At 43.5% G+C, this 24022-nt stretch overlaps 1 protein-coding gene across 1 annotated transcript in view; it reads right to left on the reverse strand.

Moving 5' to 3' along the window:
* Positions 1-11231: 11231 nt before the first annotated feature.
* Positions 11232-24022, reverse strand: part of REL (REL proto-oncogene, NF-kB subunit) — a 90708-nt gene continuing 77917 nt past the window's right edge. Inside the window, exons 7-11 of the mRNA XM_075596188.1 lie at positions 23605-23709; positions 19606-19818; positions 18462-18530; positions 18056-18124; positions 11232-15598 (exon numbers count right to left, since the gene is read on the reverse strand). Of these exons, the coding sequence (XP_075452303.1) occupies positions 14841-15598; positions 18056-18124; positions 18462-18530; positions 19606-19818; positions 23605-23709 (1214 nt within the window). The 3' untranslated portion in view covers positions 11232-14840. The remainder of the gene's footprint in view (positions 15599-18055; positions 18125-18461; positions 18531-19605; positions 19819-23604; positions 23710-24022) is intronic.

A 24022-nucleotide genomic window follows, 5' to 3' on the forward strand; every position in this document is an offset into this window, starting at 1 on the left:
CTTGTCTGGTGCCACTCTAATGCAGATAGTCCCAAGGTGTAGCCCCATCTCTTTCTTACCCCCTCTCTTCTTCATTCACTCTCCCCCCTCACCCCTCTCTTCCTCACTTCCTCTATTACACCCCCTGTCTCCTCACTCTCCCCCCTGCATCAATTATCCCCCTCTGACTCAAACCCACTCCCTGAATCCGCCCTCCTCACATTCATTCCCTCCCCCCCCTGATCTCTCTCACACACACACACACACACACACTCTCTCTCACACACACTCAGACACACACTCAGACACTCGCAACAAGGGGGAAACGGAACGGGGGGGCCGAAGCAGGGGGGGGGATCGGAACGGGGGGGGGGGACCTGAGCAGAGGGGAATCGGAATGGGAGGGGGGAATCGGAACGGGAAGGGGGGACCGGAGCAGGGGGGGAATCAGAACGGGGGGGACCAGAGCAGGGGGAAGATTTTGGAACGGGGGGGATCGGAGCAGGGGGGGGGAATCAGAGCAGGAGGACAAGGGGGAAGCGAGAGTGGCATGGAGCAGTAGTCACCTGACTTGCTCCATGCAGGAAAGGGCGGGCCTCGCTATGCAAGCTCAGATAGAGCTTGCGAGGGCAAAAAAAAAAATCCTGGCAGCGTGCCAACACGCGCCAGCCAATCAGGAGACAAGGGAGGTTTTTTTTTTTTTTTGAAGGGACGCGCGTGCTTCCTTGCACATCGTGAGCGCGCTAAATCCTGTCACGCCAGTGCCCTCTGTCCCCCGCTGTTGGCGGCCGTGGATCCAGGAGGGGGGGGGGCAAGCGCCCCCCCTTGCCCCCTCCTGCGGGACGCCCATGCATATAAGGCTCTTTGAAGTTCAGTGATATCACAAAGTGCGGGACATGTTTACTTAAGATTTTGGCTCATTTTGCAGTAAAAAAAAAAAAAAGTTACAGGTGAAACCAAGAGAAACCTTAAGATGATGAAGAAATCTTTAAAAAATTAACATGCAGTGACAACGTTCCGTTCATCTAAAATGGTCTTCTGGCCTTTGTTTAAACTGGCACCAAATAAACTATGGTCTTGACTTCCCGTGTTAATAATTACAGGTATTAGTCATCATGGTACTCGGTATAGGTAAAGGCTGTCAAAAACATGGACCGGACTACAGGCTGTATGCGGCCCACAAGGTGTCCCCCGTACGGCCCACACCTCCTCAGCAGAGTTACAGACAGACCAAAATTGTCAGACAGACACCTCCCAAGACACCCTCCAACAGGCCCAATCTGTACATCTGGCCGCGTTTGGTTTGGGGGGCCCAGCACAGGAGTCCCAGTCAGCGGCTGTGTCCAGTTTGACCTTCCCCAGGGAGTGGTTGCCAGGCAACAGGACCACCGCACATCGTTTATGGCTAGGTGAGAGTCCTGGCTGAAGTCAATGCTCAAGTTGGACAGGGTCAAAGTGACCAGGGTGAAGACCCTCAATGGAAGGGTGTGGTGCTGCATTGGAACCCTGCAGAGTACGACCAGTCTGCTTGATCACCCCCACACCCAATACCTCCGATCGCCCCCAAACCCAATTCAGCCCATCCGCACCCTGTCCCGGAACAGGAAAAAGGGGTGATGGGAGGAGGGAGAGAGATGTAGTGGATTGTGAGAGGAGATGGGGATTGATTGAGAGGGAGGGGGGAGAGATGGTGACGTTTACATATTTTTAATAAGAAAACCTCAAGAAAAAAGTGTACGCATACTGTAAGTTATTGTGATTGGTGTGGCCCGAGTCTTGCAGTCGAACTTAAGAATTGACCCTCAAGCTATTCTGAGTTTGACTGGCCTGGTCTAGGTTGTATATCTCCATGGCTAGAAGAGTGCAGAAGACCTGTAATACAACAGCATTTTTACATGGGATGGCTGGATTCCTTAACAAATATTTTTTGTTGTATAGCCGAAGGGTGCAAATAGTTTAGGGCTTCGCAGAAACCCCTGAGCAGAAAGGGTCAGTTTTCTGTGTGTAAATGACGTTCATGTAGGTGTCCCACATCAAAAACTTATGGGAAAATCTTTAAAACAATGGCCCATATTTACTAAGCAGTTTAATTTGGACCAACCCCCCTCATTTAGATAGACCAGAAGGCGTTGAGCAGTATTGCACCGCTTTGTATATATGAGCTTTTGTGTGTTTTTTTTGGTATAACTTTTTATTAAGCAATTTAACAATTACAGAATATAAGCAGTTATGTAATAGAAATAAATGAATAAAACAAATATTAAAGTACACTATACACACCTGAAAAAAGAAATACAAATGGAGAAATTAATAAGCTTCCTGATATGATTAAGATCCACAAATAACTCTTCTTCTTCTGGCTATCAATTCTTTGAAACTGGCCAATCTCCTATTTTAGAAAGACTTCAAAAACATTATTACAGACATACTAGAATTATTTTACAATAATACTTTTTCTTGTAAAGAACTACCAGAATAAATTACAGAAGCCATAATTGTGCAAATTGTCAAAAAAATGTAAATAAAACTTCCTAAAGGAATGATAGACCCATATCAATCAAATACAGATGCTAACATTGCTACACTAATCTCAAACCAGTGTAATGAGAATTAGGTGTGTAATATAGTGCGTGCGTACGTCAATTATAATAGACTGTTCGGCGTTCTATACTTCTGACGCGCACGCGTACAGCAGTGAGCGTTGACCCGGCAGATCGGAGGAAAGACATGAAAAGTGTATTTTCGCGCTGCTGCCGTGCCACGTGACACTGCCAAGCCAATTACAGCGCGGCTGGGACAGACTTGGGGGGGGGGGGGGGGGGGGCTGTGTGAAATTGTACACACCAGTATTTGTGACTTTCCTGCTCTCTGGCACAGGGCCTCTTTCGGGGATGAGTCGTGTCTAAACAGATCTCTTTAAAAGGTTCCTACACGTCTGTCATAAATGCTTTTTTCTCCCTCGGCTGACAGTTATACCCCCCTGGCTGGGATCACACACATATAGGTAACAGACCGGCCTTACAGCCGCCTATCAAGCTCTCTGACTATGGTTCCCCAGTAACCCTTTCTTTACCAGAACGGTCAGTAATGCAGTGAAAATATAGAAAAAGTGCAATCATCCGGCGCTCTTGCGAAAATACAAAATTGATATAATCAAATGATATGATAATGTGATATAATCTATGCTAACAATATAAGTGACAAATGGTGAAGATAATAAAAAATAATGATACTGTGAACCAGTTCCTTTTCTGCTCTCAACCCATGTTGAACCCTCCTGGTGGCTTCTTGTAAGAGCTTGTTTGTAGAAAAGATGCGGGGATCTCAGGAACCGTGAAATGGAGGTCGGAATGACGTCACGGGCCGGTTCCGACTTCGTACCATGTTTGTACATTTGGGGGCTACATGTGAGTGGTCATTTGTCTTTTGATCTCTAACTAACAAATATAGCCTTACTCCCTACACTAAGTCAGTTTCCTTTGTGTATATCTCATCTCATGAAGCACTCCTTCGTATCAACACCCAGGGGGTTGCCCAGAGAGGCACACATGCTGATTTTACTACGGGAAAGTGTAAATTTACACCCATCAGGTGTCACATTCACCTATTGATTCATCACTTTTAGACAGTGTTGCACTATATATCTTTATTTTTGTTCCACATATTTCACGGTTCCTGAGCTCCCCGCATCTTTTCTACATGCAGTGAAAATAACTTGCTAATTTCCCCCTCAGCTATTTTTTTTTCTTGATGCAGGGACGCAGGGTGTCACGGCTTAAGTGTTGGATGCAGGTTGAGCTTGTTGTTGTGTGTGAAACCGGGTGTGATGTCATAGCCACACCCACCTGTCGCTCACAGCACAGACCTGTACACACAAAAAGTGTGATTCACGTGCACGAGCAATAGCACACGCGCGCACCAACTATTAAAACAAGCCTTAGTTTATTAAGCTTGTAGCATGGACCGCATTCCCTATTGTTGCCTTATGTTTTCAATTGAAAGTTGATATAACCCCTGTGGAAGCTCTATGAGTGAACTGCGTTAGGGGTGACTTGACAATGTTTGGCGTGTCCCTGTGCTGCGTAGAAATCTGCTGAGGTCCCTGCTCACATCCCGTACAGTATGTTGACATCACATCCAGAAGTGACGTCATGGCTGGTCTGTTTGAAGGAGAGGGAGAGCGCTCCGCTTCTGACCCTGGATGGTCTCAACGCTTGCTTTACATCTCTGTTTGTGGGTGTATTACTTTTAAACTTTTATTTTGTATAAAGCAATGTTGCACAATATTTGCTTTTTTTTGTTTTATGTACTGGGATTCACACTTAATTCTGGATATCTGCTGAAGGTGTCATCCAAAAGTTGGTTACTTTAAACCACACTGCCTGAATATCTCACACAACACGTGAGTGAGATACCTAAGACCGCGGCCCCGCTAACGCTGAGCGGGCAGCGCTTGCCGCGGTTACTTACATATATAGATATATGAAGCGCAGGTGATCATATATATAGATATATATAAGTCCCCGCTCACGCGGTGCGCTCGTGCACGGGCACACACGCTCGGTGCTTGGATAAACAAAAAAATCTTACTTTCTAGCGCACTCAGCTTGGCCGCAATGCTCCCCCCTTGCGCGCGCGTGTAAATGCAAGGATACCCGGCGCTCATGCTTGGAACGCTCTCCAAGCATGAGCGCGCTCAGCGCCAGCGGGGACCTAAACACCCGTCTCACATTATCAGGTGTTTTATACAGTGTTGCACTTTATTATTTTCTGCAGTTTTTTATTCCATATACCCTTGGAGACCATTTGTGCTCTCGATCCTATTTTTCTCCATATATTCTGATCAGTGTGGCTAATACCTCACAGTGGTGGATAGGGTTAAACCCCATAGCTAGAGCTCAAGAGCCGTAGGCACAATGTAAAGTTCAGATAATAATGTCAATGAAAAACGGACACGGCCAGGCTAACATCATAGATAACACACAGAGCCCCATGTAGCGGTGTGGACCAGCATGCAGGAGGGGGTAAATATAGCGGGGGAAGGGAGATGGAACTGACCGGAGCGCTCACTGTGAAGTAAGTCGCCCGGCAACAACCAGCCCAACTAGCCCGCAACCCCCTCTAATCTCCTGGTGTCACACACAAGCTCTGGACCTGGGCACTAGGTGAGTACCCACTTTTGAAATGCCAACTGGTGTAGAAACAGCCGTGTAGCCGGTCCTTAAGCAAGCGTGCTCCAGCCAAATAAACTTGAAGATAAAAAATGCTGAGGAGGCTGTGCACTGCTATCCGGTCCATGAATGATGAAGTCCAAACGCAATCAATGAAAAACAGAGTTTAATGAACAAAATCAGAAATACACATATCTGAAGCGCAACTCTGACGCATTTCTTTCCTTGCTGGGAATTCAGCGTCAGAATTTTTTGTCTTCTAATACCTCACAGTACCTCTATGGAAAGTATAGTCTTTTTCATTTGGCAATGGCATCGGATACCCTGTTGCATGCCTTTTCCCAATACTGAAAATACATTTGATAGAATTGTATGGTGTTATTTATTTGCGTTCCCAAAAAATGATATCCGGCATCAAACTATTGTGCATTAAACTCCAAGCAATAGTTAACATACACACTAGAAGATTTACTCATAACAGGGGAACATGACAAGGATGCCCCTTATTACCCTTGCTGGTTTTGTTAGCAATGCAGAACCTAGCTATTAGATTTAGAGATATCCCACATATGCCAGTAGTTGCTATGTTGAGCTTGTATCCATCATCCTTTACAAATAGAATTACTTCATCACATTTACCCTGACCCTTCCAGCTCCGGGGCATGGGCTCTTGTTCTAGCACTTCTCTTTCTCTAATATATACTTCACTCTTCTACTTTGTTGAAATTCTTGATGTGTGATTCCTTCAGTGTCTGCACAGCACTCAACAATGGTGATTTGGGATCCTTCAGAAGTGGTCGTACTGGCTAACATTTGAAAGCTTCTTTCATGGAGATTTGGGATGAAAATGCAGGAGATGTGTAAAATGTATTGCTTTGCATTGCGATAAGGGAATTATTTGGGGGGAAACAACAGAAAAATACTAATCTGCCCTACCTAACACCTAAGCCCTGATACCAGCGCAGGCAGTGTTAGGTTCATATCTATGCCTTGCTGCTCCAGCAGTAAACAACTACCTTGAGTGACAGGGGGGTGGGTCAAGGGTTCAGACCTAGGACCTCCCTGGGTACAAAAGGGGCTGCAGATTCAAATTTAGAGAGTTCTCCTTCCTCAGGGAAGAGAGAGATCCCTCCCTCAGGGGAGTGGGAAACAGCTACCCCATATTCCACCAGGGGATATGGGAGTCAGGGATAGACCTTTGGGGCCTCAAGCCCTGGGGGTTGAGTCCAGGGACCAGAGGAAATGCATTGTTGATGTGCACTGCTGTACTCAATAATGACAAGTTGCTGCTTTTATACTCCTGCCTGTGACTGCAGTTTATCAGGGGGAGTGCAAGATGGTTTTCCTGCAGGGACTGCACCCAGCACTGATTGGGCCTGCTGGGAATGGAGGCGCTGCACCCAGAGCGAGATGAGAGCTCTATATCCAAAAACCTGTCCTGTCTTCCCCACTACCATCGGCAGACACTCAGCAATCCTGTAAGCCTCACAAGTACAGCACAGTGAGAGTACAGGTAACAGTGAAATCTCCCAGAGGTGGGGAACACCTGTTACATTTGAAGGCACTTTTGAGAGTATAATCAGGACAGGCTTTTGCAGTAAGAGAAAGGAGGCACTCTCCTGTTATGGCAAATTAGAGGGCCTATGGGTGTAGTCTCCATAGGGGACCTTTTGGGATCTTGAGGACCGGGGTGGGGGAACACTTGTTACACTTGTAAATGCCACTGGAAGAATAAATCATTTGGAACTGCAAGGAACCTGTGTCAGACCAATTCATTGGGAGAAAGAATCTGTATTTTCACGTTTATTTTCAACAACCTCTGAAGAGTGTCACATGTTTATTATAATGTGTGCAACATCTAACATCCTCTCTCAACTCCCTGCACAAGTGTAGTGTTTGGAGATGGCAATGGGGCAGATGGATTCAGTTGTTGTGTTTTTGAGACATTTCTACAATGTAGAAGAAGCAGAATTGTCAGCTAATCTATGTTTTATGGGGACCGTAGCGTCATTTTCAGGGGATAGTCCTAATCATTCACTTCTGCGTCTAGTTACTTTTCTCAATCTAAAGAGCCTAGCCCTTCACTATTTTGCTGATGTGAAATGAATTTGTGTTGCTAATGACACATTTGGGAAATCCTCCTACGTGTGGTGCAGAAGGGACAAAAAGTAAAAGGCAAATATGTCTTGGGGAGAAAGGTGAGTAGGAGGGTGTTGTTGATCTAATTCATGCTCACAGGCAATATCTTGCAAGTACAATCTTCAACCTTCTGTGCTGTGGCTGAACTGGATGAACTCACTTTTGTTTTTTGAAGAACAAGATTTAATAATGAAAGATTACATGAGTTAAATAAAGCAACAAGTTTTTTTCACTCTTGGCCAATTTACTGTAACCTCCTTCAATATTCTTTCAAAATTTCCATTTCTGGTGTGGGTCTTAGTCGTCATCTGAAACTACTCACATGCATCGAGCCATGTCTGACCAAGTAAACATACTTGTAAATCGGCATACAACTTCACTAATGCTTCCGTTCATTTTAAGACACAATAACCATATTACTGTCTGCAGGGCCGCCAACAGGGTGAGTCTGCCGGGGTTGGCGTCCCGGACCCGGGGAGTCGGGGGGGCCCGGACAGCCGGCACTGCAAGTTGGGCCCGACCTCTGGCCAGGCCCGTCTGCCGGTCCACTCGCGGCCGTGACTCGGCTCTCCCTTAGCAGCGGCAGCCCTCATGACTCTATCCCTCTGTCCCACGCCGACTGGCCTCTCTGACGTCAGCGCGCCAGAAGCGCTGACGTCAGTGCTCTCTGCTTCCGGTGCGTTATGGCATGAAAGGGAGGCATGTCAGAAGCTCGGTGAGGGACAGAGGAATTTGTATGCAGCAAGTCTTCTTTATATGTATTGTGGGGGTCTTTTTAATATGTATTTGGGGGTGGGAGTCTTTTTTTATATGTATTGGGGGGTGGGCTTTTTTAAAATATGTATTGGGGAGGTGGGGGGTCTTTTTAATATGTATTGGGGGGTCTTTCTAATATGTATGGGGGGTCTTTTTTAATATGTATTCGGGGGCTTGTGGGTATTTTTATATGTATTAACTTGGGGAATTTGTATATGTATTGGGGGCTTGGGGGTATTTTTATATGTATTGGGGGGGTTGGGGGAATTTGTATATGTATTGGGGGGCTTGGGTGTATTTTTATATGTATTGGGGGGCTTGGGGGTATTTTTATATGTATTGGGGGGCTTGGGGAATTTGTATATGTATTGGGGTTGCTTGGGGGTCGTTTTATATGTATTGGGGGGCTTGGGAATTTTGTATATGTATTGGGGGGCTTGGGGTTTTTGTATATGTATTGGGGGGCTTGGGGGTATTTGTATATGTATTGGGGAGCTTGGGGGTATTTTTATATGGGTTGGGGTATTTTTTATATGTATTGGGGAGAGTTGACCATTTAACACCTCCAGTCATAAATTGCATACAGCACAGGGGGGGGATAGCTTTCAGTCACACATAACATTCCAAGATGCACTGTTTTTAAGTGAAACCTTTTCTGCTTTATCCATTGTACCACCGCCGGAAGAAGAGATCAGTGTATCTCGAAAGCTCGCACAAATCAAAGCATTTCGTTAGCCACAGAGCGGTATCGTCTATTCATTTTTTATTATTAAACTATATTATTAATATATATATATATTTTTAATATTGCAATGTGCAATAGGATGTGCCAACTATTTTTAGAGACTTGCATTGGCTTTTGTGATCTGCACATGCTTGTCATCAGTTATCTTTGTACTGTATGTGTTATGTGTTCTGCTTTTCTGTGAAAGGATTACAATGATATGAATCATTCAAGTAGTAAAAACAATGTTTGATTTAGAGTGAATCAGACATAAGTACCATTTATGACTGGGGGAGTTATCCTGATTTGCCTTTTGAGTGATAGTCTTTCATTATGGGGTGAATTAACATCAACGAGTGGTAATGACTAATATATCCCTAATATCTGAAATCATTAGTTATTATTTATACATCAGATAAAAACCTGCTGATTACCAAAGCACACCCAGTTCACAAATAATAACTTGTGCTTTTGGCAATTAAGCGTTAATGGCAACACATAATTTGCATAACATTTGAAAAATAAAAGCTCTCCTCCATATAATTAAAAAAAGTAAATCACAGCTGTAATGTACAGGCATACCCCGCATTAACATACGCAATGGGTCCAGAGCATGTATGTAAAGCGAAAATGTACTTAAAGTGAAGCACTACCTTTTTTCCCCACTTATCGGTGCATGTACTGTACTGCAATCGTCATATACGTGCATAACTGATGTAAATAACGCATTTGTAACAGGCTCTATAGTCTCCCCGCTTGCGCACAGCTTTGGTACAGGTAGGGAGCCGGTATTGCTGTTCAGGAAGTGCTGACAGGCGCATGCGTGAGCTGCCGTCTGACTATTGGGCGATATGTCCTTACTCGCGAGTGTACTTAAAGTGAGTGTCCTTAAGCCGGGGTATGCCTATGTAGCATCATTTTTATAGACGACGTGACTATCACTTATGCTTTTCTGAGGAGGGCCGCGAAACACTGCGACGGGTTAAATAAACATATCACAACCTGCTACAAATTAAATCCAGTTTCATCACCAACATTGATACTCATCACAGAAGTAAATACACAGGACAAATAGTTTATTTAATTTTTTATTGTGTACCCTTTTTTTATTCACTTATGCAATACAAGAGTAAAATTACAAGTCTGTTATTGAGCTAGAAAGTCTCTATGATTAGAAACATCTTTAAGATGTTTTTCAAAGTTCAGAATTAAACCAACTTGAAAATCTAATCCAAAGTGGTTTAAAGTAATAAAGCATTTCGACCTCAAAAGAATGAGGAGGAGTCCATAAAAATAAAACACCACATTTTTTTTAATATTAAACGATATGATTATATATGTATACGGTTGAGAACTTTAATTATTGATTAAACAGAAAACACAATTAAGTTGATGCTATTGTAGCAATATTTTTTTTTCAAGCATTGCCTAAAGGCCCTAAACTATAGTACCTGATCAGACCAGCCCTATTTATCAGTATCAGAGACTTCTGGTTGACCAACTAACCTTTCATTAGAACACTAGGCATTCCATGTATTTGATGTGCAATCTGATGCCTACACTATGTAAAACCCTTCCTAAGAGCAATTACATTGCTTCAAAACTTTAATGAGTGTCAAGGACAGCAACTATCTTGCTGTCATATAAGCTGATACTGTTACAGTAACAGTCTTGAATCTTGATCCCATTAATACTTAATGTAGATATATTTTTTTTTATTTGTATAGCGACCAACCAGATACTCAGCATTTTAAAATGTGGCACAACATTACAATACAGGGAACATAAAAATACCGATGTGATAAGGACGACAATCTATACATGTAATATTAGAAGGGAGTCCTTGCCCCCAAGAGCTTACAAACTAGTCGGCATGTGGGGAGAATAACATTAACCAACGCATTCACATTTACCCCTATGTTTGAGTGCGTATAAGAAGATACTGCCGTTTAGTGAGTAGCGGTGATCCAGGGCTACTTAACCACTCCGTTGAAAAGGTGAGTTGTTAAGATGATCAAAATCCTGAAGACACATTTAGGGCAACTTAAAAAGTTTACTTTCCTTTAAGACCAACTAACAGGTGACAATAAAAAGCACCCAAACTCATATTAGCAAATATAGAAAATCTTGTGGCATTTTTTTTTTTTACTATAAATTGCTTCTAAATGTTTTGGCGTGGGGGGAGAAGAATCCACTATATTTCTGTACAACACAACCCTTCTTTTGGTCATCTGCATTCAATTTAGAAATTGCTGGCACCAACGTGCAGAAAAGAAAATCTAGTAAAAATAACAGGAAAAACCTTTCATAAATCGTACTGGGATAATGTCTGCAAATTGCAGCGCAATTTTCAACAGATTCTGCGTTTGCCCAGTTTTTTTCCGTCCGTTCGTGACTTCATAATATCAACATTAAGAGTGAAATTAAATGACACCTAAAAGAGCAGTGAGTAGTTTTTAAAAAAAAAGTATTATATGCAGACTCATCCATATACTACAGAATACTTCAAAGGCAAGAGATTGTGCTTGTTTAATTTGCTTACTTAGACTTTCTTGAAATTGACATGAATTTACAATGTTATAAAAGACCCTGAAGAAGCTCTCTTTGTGTATCAGGATTTATATGTGGAGCCAACAAAAGTGTCAAATAATTAGATTTTTTTGTCCAGGACTAAACATGTATACACAGGCCTTGTACTTTATACACAGAACACTATTAGGTGTTGCTTGCTTTTGACAGGTAATATAAATCTATATGTATCAGAGATATTTCAGAACAGGTCTTACATGCCTAATTTAGAAATTATTATTGCTTAATCCCTTTGCTGTCAGGGGGGTCAGCAATGCATTGCTTAGCAAAAAACATAAATAATCCACTTAGTGGCAGAAAATAACAAGGCACTTGAAACAACACATTTTAACCCCTTTAGTACAATGCACCATAGGGAATAATAAAACAAAGCATAACACACAACGCCCAAAGAGAAAACACGACTTTAGGTCTTAGTGCACCTGCATAATTTGGAGATCGCCTGGCATAGTTAATGTACAGGCAGTGGTGTACAGGCGTCAAGAGTGGTAATATTCACTAATTATTAATATTTCAGGCTTCTATTCTCTCTGGTTTGTGTCAGAAATTCTAGGTGGGCAAAACAAAGAAGATTAACTAAGGATCTGCAATGCTGTGCACATTGATTAAGCTATGGTAATGAGACAAAGTTTGAAATCAATCAGGAGCATTTTCTGATACCATAAGCAGTTGCACCCTCCAAATATGGAGAACACAAGTGGGAGAACTAAGCAATGGTTTTAGCACAAGTTTTGGGATCAACATTTTAGATTATTAGCAGCATTAAAAAGGCAACGTTTAGGAGTACGTGTAGAGTACCTCTAACTAGTAAGTTCCTCATTAATGATGCTGCACACAGTGAAAATATTATGCTTGACTTAATATGCTTAAGATGAATATATTCAATAACAGTTTCAAAAGCCTCCATGTAAGTTTCTTTGCAAGTGCATGATTGAAAACAGTGGCGCCCAAGGCCACGCTTATAGTGCCGGCGACATCAGGCTACGGTCGCTGGTAAAATCAAATAGAGATGACTTCCAGCGAACGCGACCACTCCGTCGCTCCGCGCTTACTATAAGCGCACGCGTCGGCGGCAAGGCATTTGTTTTGACGCAACGTCGCATCGCTGGCACTATAAGCGCAGCCTTTTGGCACATCTTTCGTGCACCTCTTCATTTGACCAATACCCAGTTACAATGACATAGTCATTACATTTCTTGATGAACATTTGCAGAAAAAGCAAATATTGCATAAATGGTGATTGTACCAATGCAGTGAGCAACTTGTTATTATATACAAAATTCTAATATATTCAGTAAAAAATTAGAGAGCAAAAAAAAAATTGCATTTAACAAATCAACACATTTCTGAGCACTGCGTTAAAGGTCATCTGCAAACGTGTCCTTGTTATAGTAACATTATATCATTTGTTATTGACTATGTGGAAGTTTTGTGCTCTGCAATCCACCTCCAAGATGATAAGAGGGGCTACAGATGGGATGTAACAAATTCCATTCAAGTGCATCCGAGTTGTGGCTTCGCTACCTGTATATTACCCCGTTTCTCACAGAATTAAAAATCGGGTGGTAAGATTTAGCCAGTTAATAATTTACAGTTTCAATGGCCTCCAGTATATCTGCAGTTTAACCCCTTGGTGGGACTGCCCAGGTAAATTGATGTTCCCTTTTTGAAAGGCTAGGTCCCTCCTACACTTTCTTATACATTTGTAAGTAAGTGCAGCCCTGCTACCCCGGATAGAGGCAGATTCCAATACGTTTTAATCTGATGAGGTCACTGTCCCCTTGGGTAGGAGAGCCAATAATACACAGGATGAGACAAAGGGATTCTGGGAAAGAAAAAATGTCAGCGAGTCTCTCTGATTCTTTAACAATTCTCAAAAACTAAATTGATTTTAAAATTGGAGTTGAAAACCCGTATCCACCTTTTCCTCATCCCTATTATATATTTTTGTACCCTTCCCCATTCACCTTTATCATTTATGAAAATGTTAAGGAAAACAATGAGGTTATTACTTGTAATTGGCCACTGTATTTATTTGGGTGGCATTTCACACTTTAATGGTCCAATAACCCCATGGCAATAGCTTTTAGTCTTGACTAAAAGTTGACTGATCTCCTATGCCTTCTCAGTACAGTGATACTCCCTGCAGAAGGATGACAGAGAATGTAAGGCTGCGCTTATAGTGACGGCGACGGTTTACGTCATGCTGCGGTCGCTGGAAAAATCAAATTGACTTGACTTCCAGCGATTGCGACCAAGCCGTCGCTCTGTCGCGCCGCTTCTACTATAAGCGCACGCGTCAGCGGCAATACATTTGTTTTGCTGTGACGTCGCATCGCTGGCACTATAAGCGCAGCCTAAAGCAGCAGTCACCCATGCTAATTTAGCTCAGGTGACCCCTCGGTTCTCAAGATAATTACCTTTGAAAGTGTCAGTGTTTCTGGTACATTTTGTGAACTCAATATGTCTACAACACAAAGTCACAATGTCATCAGAGCATGATCCAATTGGATCACCCCAGTTGTCGGGTTTGATTTTACTTTCATTGTACTGAGACATATAAAAGGTAAAGTTCTCGGGAACCGAGGACTTCCCAGAGCTAAGAATTGCAGTTCAGCCCCAGGGGACCTTCCATGTTCCAAATCTGTCAATCATTCTAAAAATTCGGGGGGGGGGGGGGAGGGAGGCTTTCTGCTTTAATTTTGAGCTATTTACAGAACTGGGAAATTGAATAAATATGGAAAACAGAAAAGGTAAAAAAATAAATTTAAAAAAGCAATAAAAAAAAACCTGTAATTACCCAAATAAAAATTGAGTATCTGTTACATTTTTATTTTGCAGATGACCTTTAAAACACAACATATCATTTTCTCTATATTAAAACATAATATTACAAGTACCAAAAAGGAATACAAATATACAAAATGTACCGTAAAGGTGAGTTACTTTATCTATCACAGTGGTGACGTCCCCCACCCCCCATTGCCTGTTTTTATTTTATTTATTTTTTGCCTAGCACAGAATTTGAGGACATATTTGATGAATCATATTTACTTGTAAGGTCCCGTCTGCGTAAGGCTGTTGGGTGGGTACAGCAGGGGCAGACATATCAGGTGCAAATTTATCTGGTGGAGAAAAAACCTACAAAATCTATCAAAATAATAATTGAAAAAATTCTGATTGAAAGCCATTTTCTTTTCTTTGATACATCTGGGGGAACTTTGTTGTGCCAGATTTACATTTTTAATGTATACACCACATGCACTATGCTTCAAAATAAGCTTACAACTTTACATAGGCCATTTTAGTGCGGGGGCTTTTTCACAGAGATACCCGCTCTCTGTAAGCCCTTTCTTCCTGGAAGCCAATTTTGTGGAAGCAGGTGTGCTTACAATGCTACTTTATTTGAAACAGAATCTGTAATTTGTTAAAATACTGATATATCTACCGTCTGTTGGTGCTGTGATAAACAGAAAAATTGACTAAGGATGTAATATTTCCTTTGACTCCTCAAGGTTCTTAAACAAAGATTCAATGTCAGAGTCTATACTAATACATGATGATATGAAACCTTCCTGTTCATTATCTGTCAAGAAATCACTTAGGTTAATTGTGCTTTGGTGGTTTTCCATGTTGATGTCGGGTGGTCTTGGGTCATTTAACAGGTTCTGAAAGCTCATTAGCTGTGGATTAAATGCACTGGCCTGATGGGGATTGAACGGTACACTAGGGAAAGAAGATGTGCCCATTCTATTCATCGATGCCATGTAACTGATATTCTTTAGATTCATATCCGGCTGGTTGATGGTGTTTTCAATGCCTAAGTATCTAACTGGTACATTAGCACAACTGGGCACTGCTGCACCTGAGCCGTGCATGGGATTGGTTAGGCTACTCCCAGAACCGTTAAAACAGTTTTCTTGCAAATTGCTGGGATCATTGGCTGGGAGTGTTCTGAAGCTCTGTGAAGTGTAGGCTTGGGGATTTTGTGAGAAGTTTTTTAGAAAGTCATCCATTGTGTCACCCACTTGGTTAGACTGTATGCCTGGATTTATTAAAGACCAAGGCATCGATGCAATATGCTGCTGGGCATTGTATTTCACGTGTTGCACCCTGGTTGAGCCTAATAGCACAGTGTTGGTGTCAAGGTACATAGAGTTAGATGGTCCTGTAGAGGCTGTAGTGGGTTGCACTCCTTGGGAAGACTGCATGCACGCTAGATGGGACAAGGAAGCATGCTCTGTAATATGAAAAGAATACGTAGATTTGTAAGTAATTGAGTATTCCCATATGGAATAAATAAAAAATAAAAACATATACTCTGACAAGAACAAAGAACGTGTGTTTTTTTTTGATTTTTATAAACCCATTTAGATGACTGGATGAATACAAATAAGCAACATTGTAAAAGACTACATGGATATCTATAAAGATATATATATATATATATATATATATATATATATATATATATATATATCTATATATATATATATAGATATATATATATATATATCTATATATATATATATATGTAGAGGTATCAGTACCGTGTTAGCCGAGCTTCAATAATCAAAAAATAAATAGATGATACCGTTCTGTGGCTAACGAAATGCTTTTATTTGTGCGAACTTTCGAGATACACTGATCTCTTCTTCCGGCGATGTTACAATGAATGAAGCAAGGATTACTTAAAAACAGTGTCTCTTGGAATGTTATCTGTGCTGGTCCTTCCCCCGGTGTGGATGTGTTTTATGGCTAGAGGTGTCAAAGGGTAACTGAAAGCAAGTGAAGAAAGAGTGTGTATGTGTATCAGTGTGAATAAAAATGAATGGAGAGCCCACAGTATAAACAGTGCTCTACACAAGGTGTGTGTGGAGTGAGAGGGGATATAAATGGTGTGGGTGGGTGTGGAAATGTGAGAGTTTGTATATGTATGCACACACAGCTGTCTCCCACACACACCAACACTCCCCATCCCTCCATCCCCACACACCCATAGGGACCACACAGCATCCACACACACCCCCAGCCACGCCACAAACTCCCACATCTCCACACCCACCCACACCATCCACATCCCCCCCCACTCCACACCCCCCCCGCGCAGAGCACCGTGCACACCGCGGGCCCTCCGTTCACCTCCACCCACACCGACACACACACTCCCTCCCTCCCCACCCGCCCCCAGCCACCCCCCGACACCTCCAGCCACAAAACACATCCACACCGGGGGAAGGACCAGCACAGACAACACTCCAAGAGACACTGCCTATATATATATATATATATATATATATATAAAATCAAAATTAAACTAATGCAGGTAAAATGAACACAAATGAAATTTGATGGGGAATAGTCATTGATCTGTGGTATTGCTGATGGTGATCTGTCACATAGAAATGCTTATTCAAATCGATGGGAGTTCCCGTGCTGTAGTGCCCGAATACCCCGAGGTGTGTAGTCCAGCAATTCTTAAAGTTACAGGACAGAACATGTTTTTAGATGGATATGAAACAATGAAAACTTGTACACTTCAAAAACAGATTTGAAAAAGTTCTGCTATGAATAATGCACATAGGAACAGAGCCACTCACTGTGCCTATGGTTCAAGACACCGACTGAAAAATCACAGCATTAGACCATAAAACCAGACAGAGAATCACAGCTTCAATGACTTGAGAGCTGGAGGCGTCTCCAGTTGAAAATAATAAAAAGGCCAACGTGTGAATTGTTCTATGGTCTTGCCCCCGATTTCCACACTATATGTACAATTTTACACAGTACTGTCTGAATGTCGCCTTTTAACCTGAGCCCAGGTGCTAATCCTCTGCCTGCAATACATTATAAATATGAAGACCTTTGGTCTAACTCCAGCAGGTGACATTTTGGCTCAGTAATATAGTATTTGTTCTGTTGGGTTCAGTGTCACATATAAGTAACTGACATATGGTATAATAGATTTCATATGTACCTCGCAATTTAATAGGTTGCCAGTTTTTATTAGGGCAAAAAAATGGAGAATAATGAAGTGATGGAGGATTTCACAAATTAATTCATAGTATACTTATTAATTCCTCTGGGCTTCTATCTTTTTTCTCCATGTGACCACTCCCAAAATGTGCTAATGAACAAAATAATTAAAACACTGATGCAAAGATATTCCAGGCTACCCGGGACTGTTCCAGTACCCAAATGTGTGAACAGAAGCACATACTTAGGTCAAGAATGACTTTATCCAGCACAAGCATCTTGTAAATGTTTTCTGTTAAATAAAGTTAAATAAGTCACAGTTTACATTTTAGGGCCGTTCCGTTTTCTACCAGCAGTATATTGCTGTGGCACATCAACCAGTCGCAGTTCAGCCTTTGAGAAATGTGGTCGTTTTCTCCCCATTTACTTAATGTTGGATCATGTTTGAATGTCTGTGGCAGTGTCTGGGACTTCACTAACTCTGACTACGGCACCAATTTTGGATTATACAAGATTTGTGTCCGGATTAGTCTTGTTTTAATAATTTAGTACAGCCCTGCCAGCTCTACCCAACCATACATTATTACTGGTATTATTAATTGAAAACACAAATCTTGGATATTTAAACGTGGGATGTGTTTCTGGAACGGCAGAAGGCTTATGTACACTGTTTCTGTTCCATGCATCGTTACGATGAATTAATACTAAAATACATGCATACCTTTCTTTATGGATCTTCCTTCGTTAAATGTGTGTGGAATTGCTTTGGATTTTTCAGCCATAACGGGACCTAAAGGAAAATCACAATAAAAAAAATGAACAACGTATAAAATTAATCTTTATCATTCAGCTTACAAAATAATGAGCAATGGAAAAAAAAGTGTTATGTAATTAAATTAGTTTAATTAACTCATTCCTTAAAATGTCATAAAAAATTGTAACATTTAGATAAAGCATCATAATGAAACTTTGCTGTGCATTTTTTATGTCATTACAGATACTTGCAGTATCACAAACTATTTTAAGTCTATGATTTTTAATTTATGTGCTGTGCAAATACCCTCATAAAATGTTTTTTTGTTTTGTTTTTTTAAAGAGTGTTGAAACACAATAATATAGAAACTTACCACCGTTTTGTAAAATCTTCATGAAATCTAAACTTGTTCTTTGCCTCTTTCCTTGATTTCCATAGGGGTCTAAACAGAATCCAAACAAGATGTTATGAATACAACTGTGCTTAGCCTCTGGCATACAGCGAGTTTAAGAAAGGTACAGTACTGTTGCACTTTGATATATGCTCATGGATTCAGTATTTGTATGATTATTTTAATAACTTGAATGCTTTCATCAAGTTTCTTAGTAATGGCTTCCCCATTGCATTCTGGGCCCAAGCCAAAAAATCCTAAATAAATAAAGACTAGAGACATGTGAAGACAATGGACAGTGTATTAATAAAGGTTAATCCAATGAAATTAATATTCATGTAAAGGTGAAACTCGTAAACGTTTTTCACCAGAATCCGAATTTATGTTGCCATTAGGCTGCACTTAGAGTGCCTTGCGACAGCAACGTCGCTCGAAAACAAATACATGGACTCTGTCACCAGCGCTTATAGTAAACGCGACGGTGACGCAGCGGCAAAAAATTCGGTAGCCGGGTCTATTTGATTTTTTTAGAGACAGTCGCCACATGTGACTGTCTCTAAACCACTCAGAGACCGCGGCCTGCCCCCTCTGGTGACGTCATTGGAGACCGTCGCTAAAAACCAAATTACAACTATCGCGGGTGGCGACGGCATCGGTCGCGTTGCCAGCACTATAAGCACGGCCTTAGGCGTATAAACCTGAATCGACTCCCTGAACCACAACTTCTCACTTTAAGAGGCCTGACATTTGACTCGATTCGCAATTGCATGCAGTGACATTTACAAGCACCCCAGGAAGAGTCGGAATTTACGAACACTTTTGTAAGGGCTTTAAGAAGTGTCAAATTCAATGGTCCTATTCCATATTCTGCGTATCCATCTTCCCGTCCTCCGAAAGATTAAAGTTCCATTCATTGGATGGCTTCACAACGAGCAGAGCCAGTGAACTGGAACTTTTACAGACAATGTGCTGGATTATTTACTGGCAGCTCTGATATGAACATGGATTCGTACCAAGAATAAAGCAGGGTATACTCTCTCAGGGGAGCTAGTTGGACTAATGAACATCATATTGTTTAGATTTTCAATTTCAATGTTTAATTTCTAAATCTTGAAAGCCGTCTTACCTTTCTCATCAGGTAGGTATCTAAAATCCATAGGCTCACTGACTTCCTGGTCAGACGGCCTGCGGAGCTGCATTTTCACTGTGGTAGGCTCAGTGATATGATTGCAAAATGCTGGAATCTTGAACACGATCGCAACTTGACGGTGTACATCAGCTTGCGAAAAGGTACCTTTGGCTTCCCAAGAGTTGTCGAAAAATCGCACCTCAATGTCATCTGCAACAGAGAGTAGAAGGAACGAACAAATAAATGATAGTATTGTTTTCAAACATTGCTACTGAAGCATGAAAAAATGAACCGCACAGTACAAATACTGTATTTAAGCCGATATTTAGAAAAAATGTACAGATGTAGATAATGTCTGAATCTTTGCATTTACAGGTAACTGTTTAAGTCATTGGGACGAGGAGAAAAAAGGTAGCAAATAAGGAGCAGAACATCACATTGCGAGCCAACATATTTGCCACAGCATTACATGGGCAATGTTTAGCGGAAATCGAGGGATGAACAGTGTGTCCCCCCTCTGCCCCGGTTCCTGTGGCTGCCTGCCTGCCCGGGGCGGTAGATAGAGGGGGGAGAAGCGTGTGAACAGTGTGCCCCCCCTCTGCCCTGGTTTCTGTGGCTGCCTGCCCGGGGCGGGTGATGGAGGGGGGGAGCGAGTGAAGCGAGCGGAGCAGTGGTGATCGGGGTGGTGTGCGGTTGGCCCCTGGGGCGGGCGATGGAGGCGAGGAGCCGGCCGCTCTTCTCTCTTCCCCCCCCCCACTTTGTGTGTGTATGTGAAAGAGAGAGTGAGTGTGTGTATGGGAGAGAAAGTGTGTGTGTGTGTGTGTGTGTGTGTGTGTGTGCTGGTGCTGTGTGTGCTGTGAGTGTATGCAGTGAGTGTGTGCAGTGAGTGTGTGCAGTGTGCTGTGAGAGTGGCGTGTGTGCTGGTGCTGTGTGTGCTGTGAGTGTATGCAGTGTGCGTCAGTGTGTGTGTGTGCGTCAGTCAGTGTGTGTTCGCGCGTCAGTCAGTGTGTGTGTGTGTGCGTCAGTCTGTGTCAGTGTGTGTGTGTGTGTGTGTGTGCATCAGTCAGTGTGTGTGTGTGTGCATCAGTCAGTGTGTGTGTGTGTGCATCAGTCAGTGTGTGTATGTGTGTGAATCAGTCAGTGTGTGTGCGTCAGTCAGTGTGTGTGTGTGCGTCAGTGTGTCTGTGTGCGTGTCAGTCAGTGTGTGCGGGCGTCAGGCAGTGTGTGTGTGTGCATGCGTCAGTCAGTGTGTGTGTGTGCATGCGTCAGTCAGTGTGTGTGTGCGCGTCAGTGTGTGTGTGGCAGTGTGTGTGCGTAAGGCAGTGTGTGTGCGCATCAGTCAGTGTGTGTGTGCGCGTCAGTCAGTGTGTGTGTGCGTCAGTGTGTGTGCACGTCAGTCAGTGTGTGTGTGTGTGCGTCAGTCAGTGTGTGTGTGCGCGCGCGTCAGTCAGTGTGTGTGTGCGTGCGTCAGTCAGTGTGTGTGTGTGCGTCAGTTAGTGTGTGTGTGTGTGTGCACGTCAGTCAGTGTGTGTGTGTGTGCGCGTCAGTGTGTGTGTGCGCGTCAGTGTATGTGTGCATCAGTGTGTGTGCATGTCAGTCAGTGTGTGTGTGCGCGCATCAGTCAGTGTGTGTGTGCGCGCCAGTCAGTGTGTGTGTGCGCGCGTCAGTCAATGTGTGTGCGCGCCAATCAGTGTGTGTGCGCGCGCCAATCAGTGTGTGTGCGCGCGTCAGTCACTGTGTGTGTGTGCGCGCGCGTCAGTGTGTGTGTGTGTGTGCGTCAGTCAGTGTGTGTTCGCGCGTCAGTCAGTGTGTGTGTGCACATCAGTCAGTGTGTGTGCGCGCGCGCCAGGCAGTGTGTGTGCATTAGTCAGTGTGTGTGTGTGCGTCAGTCAGTGTGTGTGTGTGCGCGCGTCAGTGTGTGTGTGTGCGTCAGTCAGTGTGTGTTCGTGCGTCAGTCAGTGTGTGTGTGTGTCAGTCAGTGTGTGTGCGCGTGCGCCAGGCAGTGTGTGTGTGCATCAGTCAGTGTGTGTGTGTGCGTCAGTCTGTGTCAGTGTGTGTGTGTGTGTCAGTCAGTGTGTGTGTGTGTGTGTGCATCAGTCAGTGTGTGTGTGTGCATCAGTCAGTGTGTGTGTGTGTGTGCATCAGTCAGTGTGTGTGTGTGTGCATCAGTCAGTGTGTGTGTGTGCGTCAGTCAGTGTGTGTGTGTGCATCAGTGTGTGTGTGCGTCAGTGTGTGCGTGCGTCAGTGTGTGTGTGCGTCAGTCAGTGTGTGTGTGCATCAGTCAGAGTGTGTGTGTGCGTCAGTCAGTGTGTGTGTGCACGTCAGTCAGTGTGTGTGTGTGTCAGTCAGTGTGTTTGTGTCAATCAGTGTGTGTGTGTGCGTCAGTCAGTGTGTGTGTGCATCAGTCAGTGTGTGTGTGTGTGTGTGTGTGTGCGGCAGTGTGTGTGTGCTCGTAAGGCAGTGTGTGTGCGTAAGGCAGTCAGTGTGTGTGCGTAATACAGGGCCCGAGGACAAGAGCCGAGTGGGCAGGTGGCGGCGTGTGAGAGGAGGCGGCGTCGGCGACTCTGTGGGAGGCGGCGTGAGTTTGGCGGGCGGCGGCGTGTCGAGAGGTGAATGATGCTTTTAGCGGTGGTGGCGGCCCCGGGTAGGCAGGGGTTTGCTGTGAGGGGGGGGGGGGGGATGGGGAGAGGTGAGGCGGCGGCACCGAGAAGCGGACGCCGATGCCCATGGGTAGCTGTGTCGGCGGCGGGTGAATGTGACCAATGAGAGGCGTGGGGGGGTGGGGGGGGCTGACGGAGCAATCTGATTGGCCAGAGGCTAAGTGACAGACCGACGGACCAATCAGATTGCCCATAAGCACAGCCAACATACATTTCAAAAATATATATATAGATATATATCCTATATATATCATATATATATATATTGTAAACAAATACATTATTATATATATAATATATATATATATATATATTGCTCTGATACAGGCTCCTGTCCCCCTGCCCTAGCTCGGACACAGATCTCTGTCCCGCCTCCCGACCCGCCTCCGCCCCACAAGCCCCGCCTACCAGAGCACACGCTCTGTCTGAGGGGCAACAACATGAAAAACAGCCGCTTGGTAAGCGAGATGTAAGCATCAGCGTTGGAGAGCGCGGCCACTCTCCACTATAAACACAGCCTTGGAGTAAGCTCATATTTGTAGCTTCCATGCTATGTAAGGCCTGGGACATCGTAGTTGGAAGCTCGCTGAGGCGCGCTCCTGCTCTGCCTCGCCTGCTGAAAATGGTGCTTTTTCCTGTCCTTGCAGGCAAGGCAGTGAGCGCGCTCAGGGGGCGGGGTGGAGGTGGAGCAGAGGCGGAGCGGAGGCGTGCCAGGAGGTGGAGCGGGAGGCGGGGCTAGTCCCCCGCTCCCCGAGCGGTCACGTGACCGCTCCTCCGCTTCCCCGAGCGGCAAATTTGAAATTTGAAACCTGCCTGTCTCGGCAAAGTTTCTGAGCCTCCGCACGCATCAGTGCCGATGCAGATGGGGAAACTATAGCCGCGCTGATGACAGATGCAGGGGCTTTGTGCATCTGCTCAGCGCGGCTCAGTCCGCCTCAGCGACGCTTAAACTCACTATGTCCCAGGCCTAAGAATGTTCCAGTCATACCCAAATCATGAGGGTCTTCAATGCACATTTAAAGCCCAAAGAAATATATTTGTCTTGGTGCTATTTTTAACTGAGATCCTGAATTAAAACCAATTAACATTATTGGTGACACATGCAGTTAAGTACTGTAGCACACGTCTTCTGGCAGCAGGCTGCATAATAAATATGGACCATAAACCATCATTTGCCACTTATTGCTACAACTACATGGCAAGAATTACTGCCAATATGACAATAGAAAGGAAATAACAACCTGGGAATCCATGGGGTGTAGCATTCTCCATTTAAATTGTTGTTAAAGGCCGGAGATAAAAACACAAATGCGATTAACTGGGATAAAATTAGTACCTTTTTGAACTTTATCACACAGAAGAAATATTTCATCTCCTCCCCGCACACTCCCACAATTCTTGTTCACACGACAGATCCTCAACTCAGCTGTGTTGGGAGCGCCTAACAGATGTAAATGGATACATTTATAACGATACATTCACATAGTAACCAAGTGTCCTAATACGTTATTACAGTGATGTAAGCAAAACATTACACTATCATAACCTGTAAAATGACTCATTTGAAAATAATGCGAAGCTTTCAAGATAAAAGGTGAAATTCCATCTCCCCCCCTAAAAAAAACCCTAATGGTGGTGACAGCATTTCCAATTAGCATAAAAAGTTCATTTTAGCACAAGAAAATTAAATGCCATTCTCACTTGAAGACAGATAATTGACAAAATGATATTGAGCATTGGAAGTGTAATAGAGT

The sequence above is a fragment of the Ascaphus truei genome, chromosome 4, assembly GCF_040206685.1.
Source record: "Ascaphus truei isolate aAscTru1 chromosome 4, aAscTru1.hap1, whole genome shotgun sequence".
NCBI classification, from domain to species: Eukaryota; Metazoa; Chordata; class Amphibia; order Anura; family Ascaphidae; genus Ascaphus; species Ascaphus truei.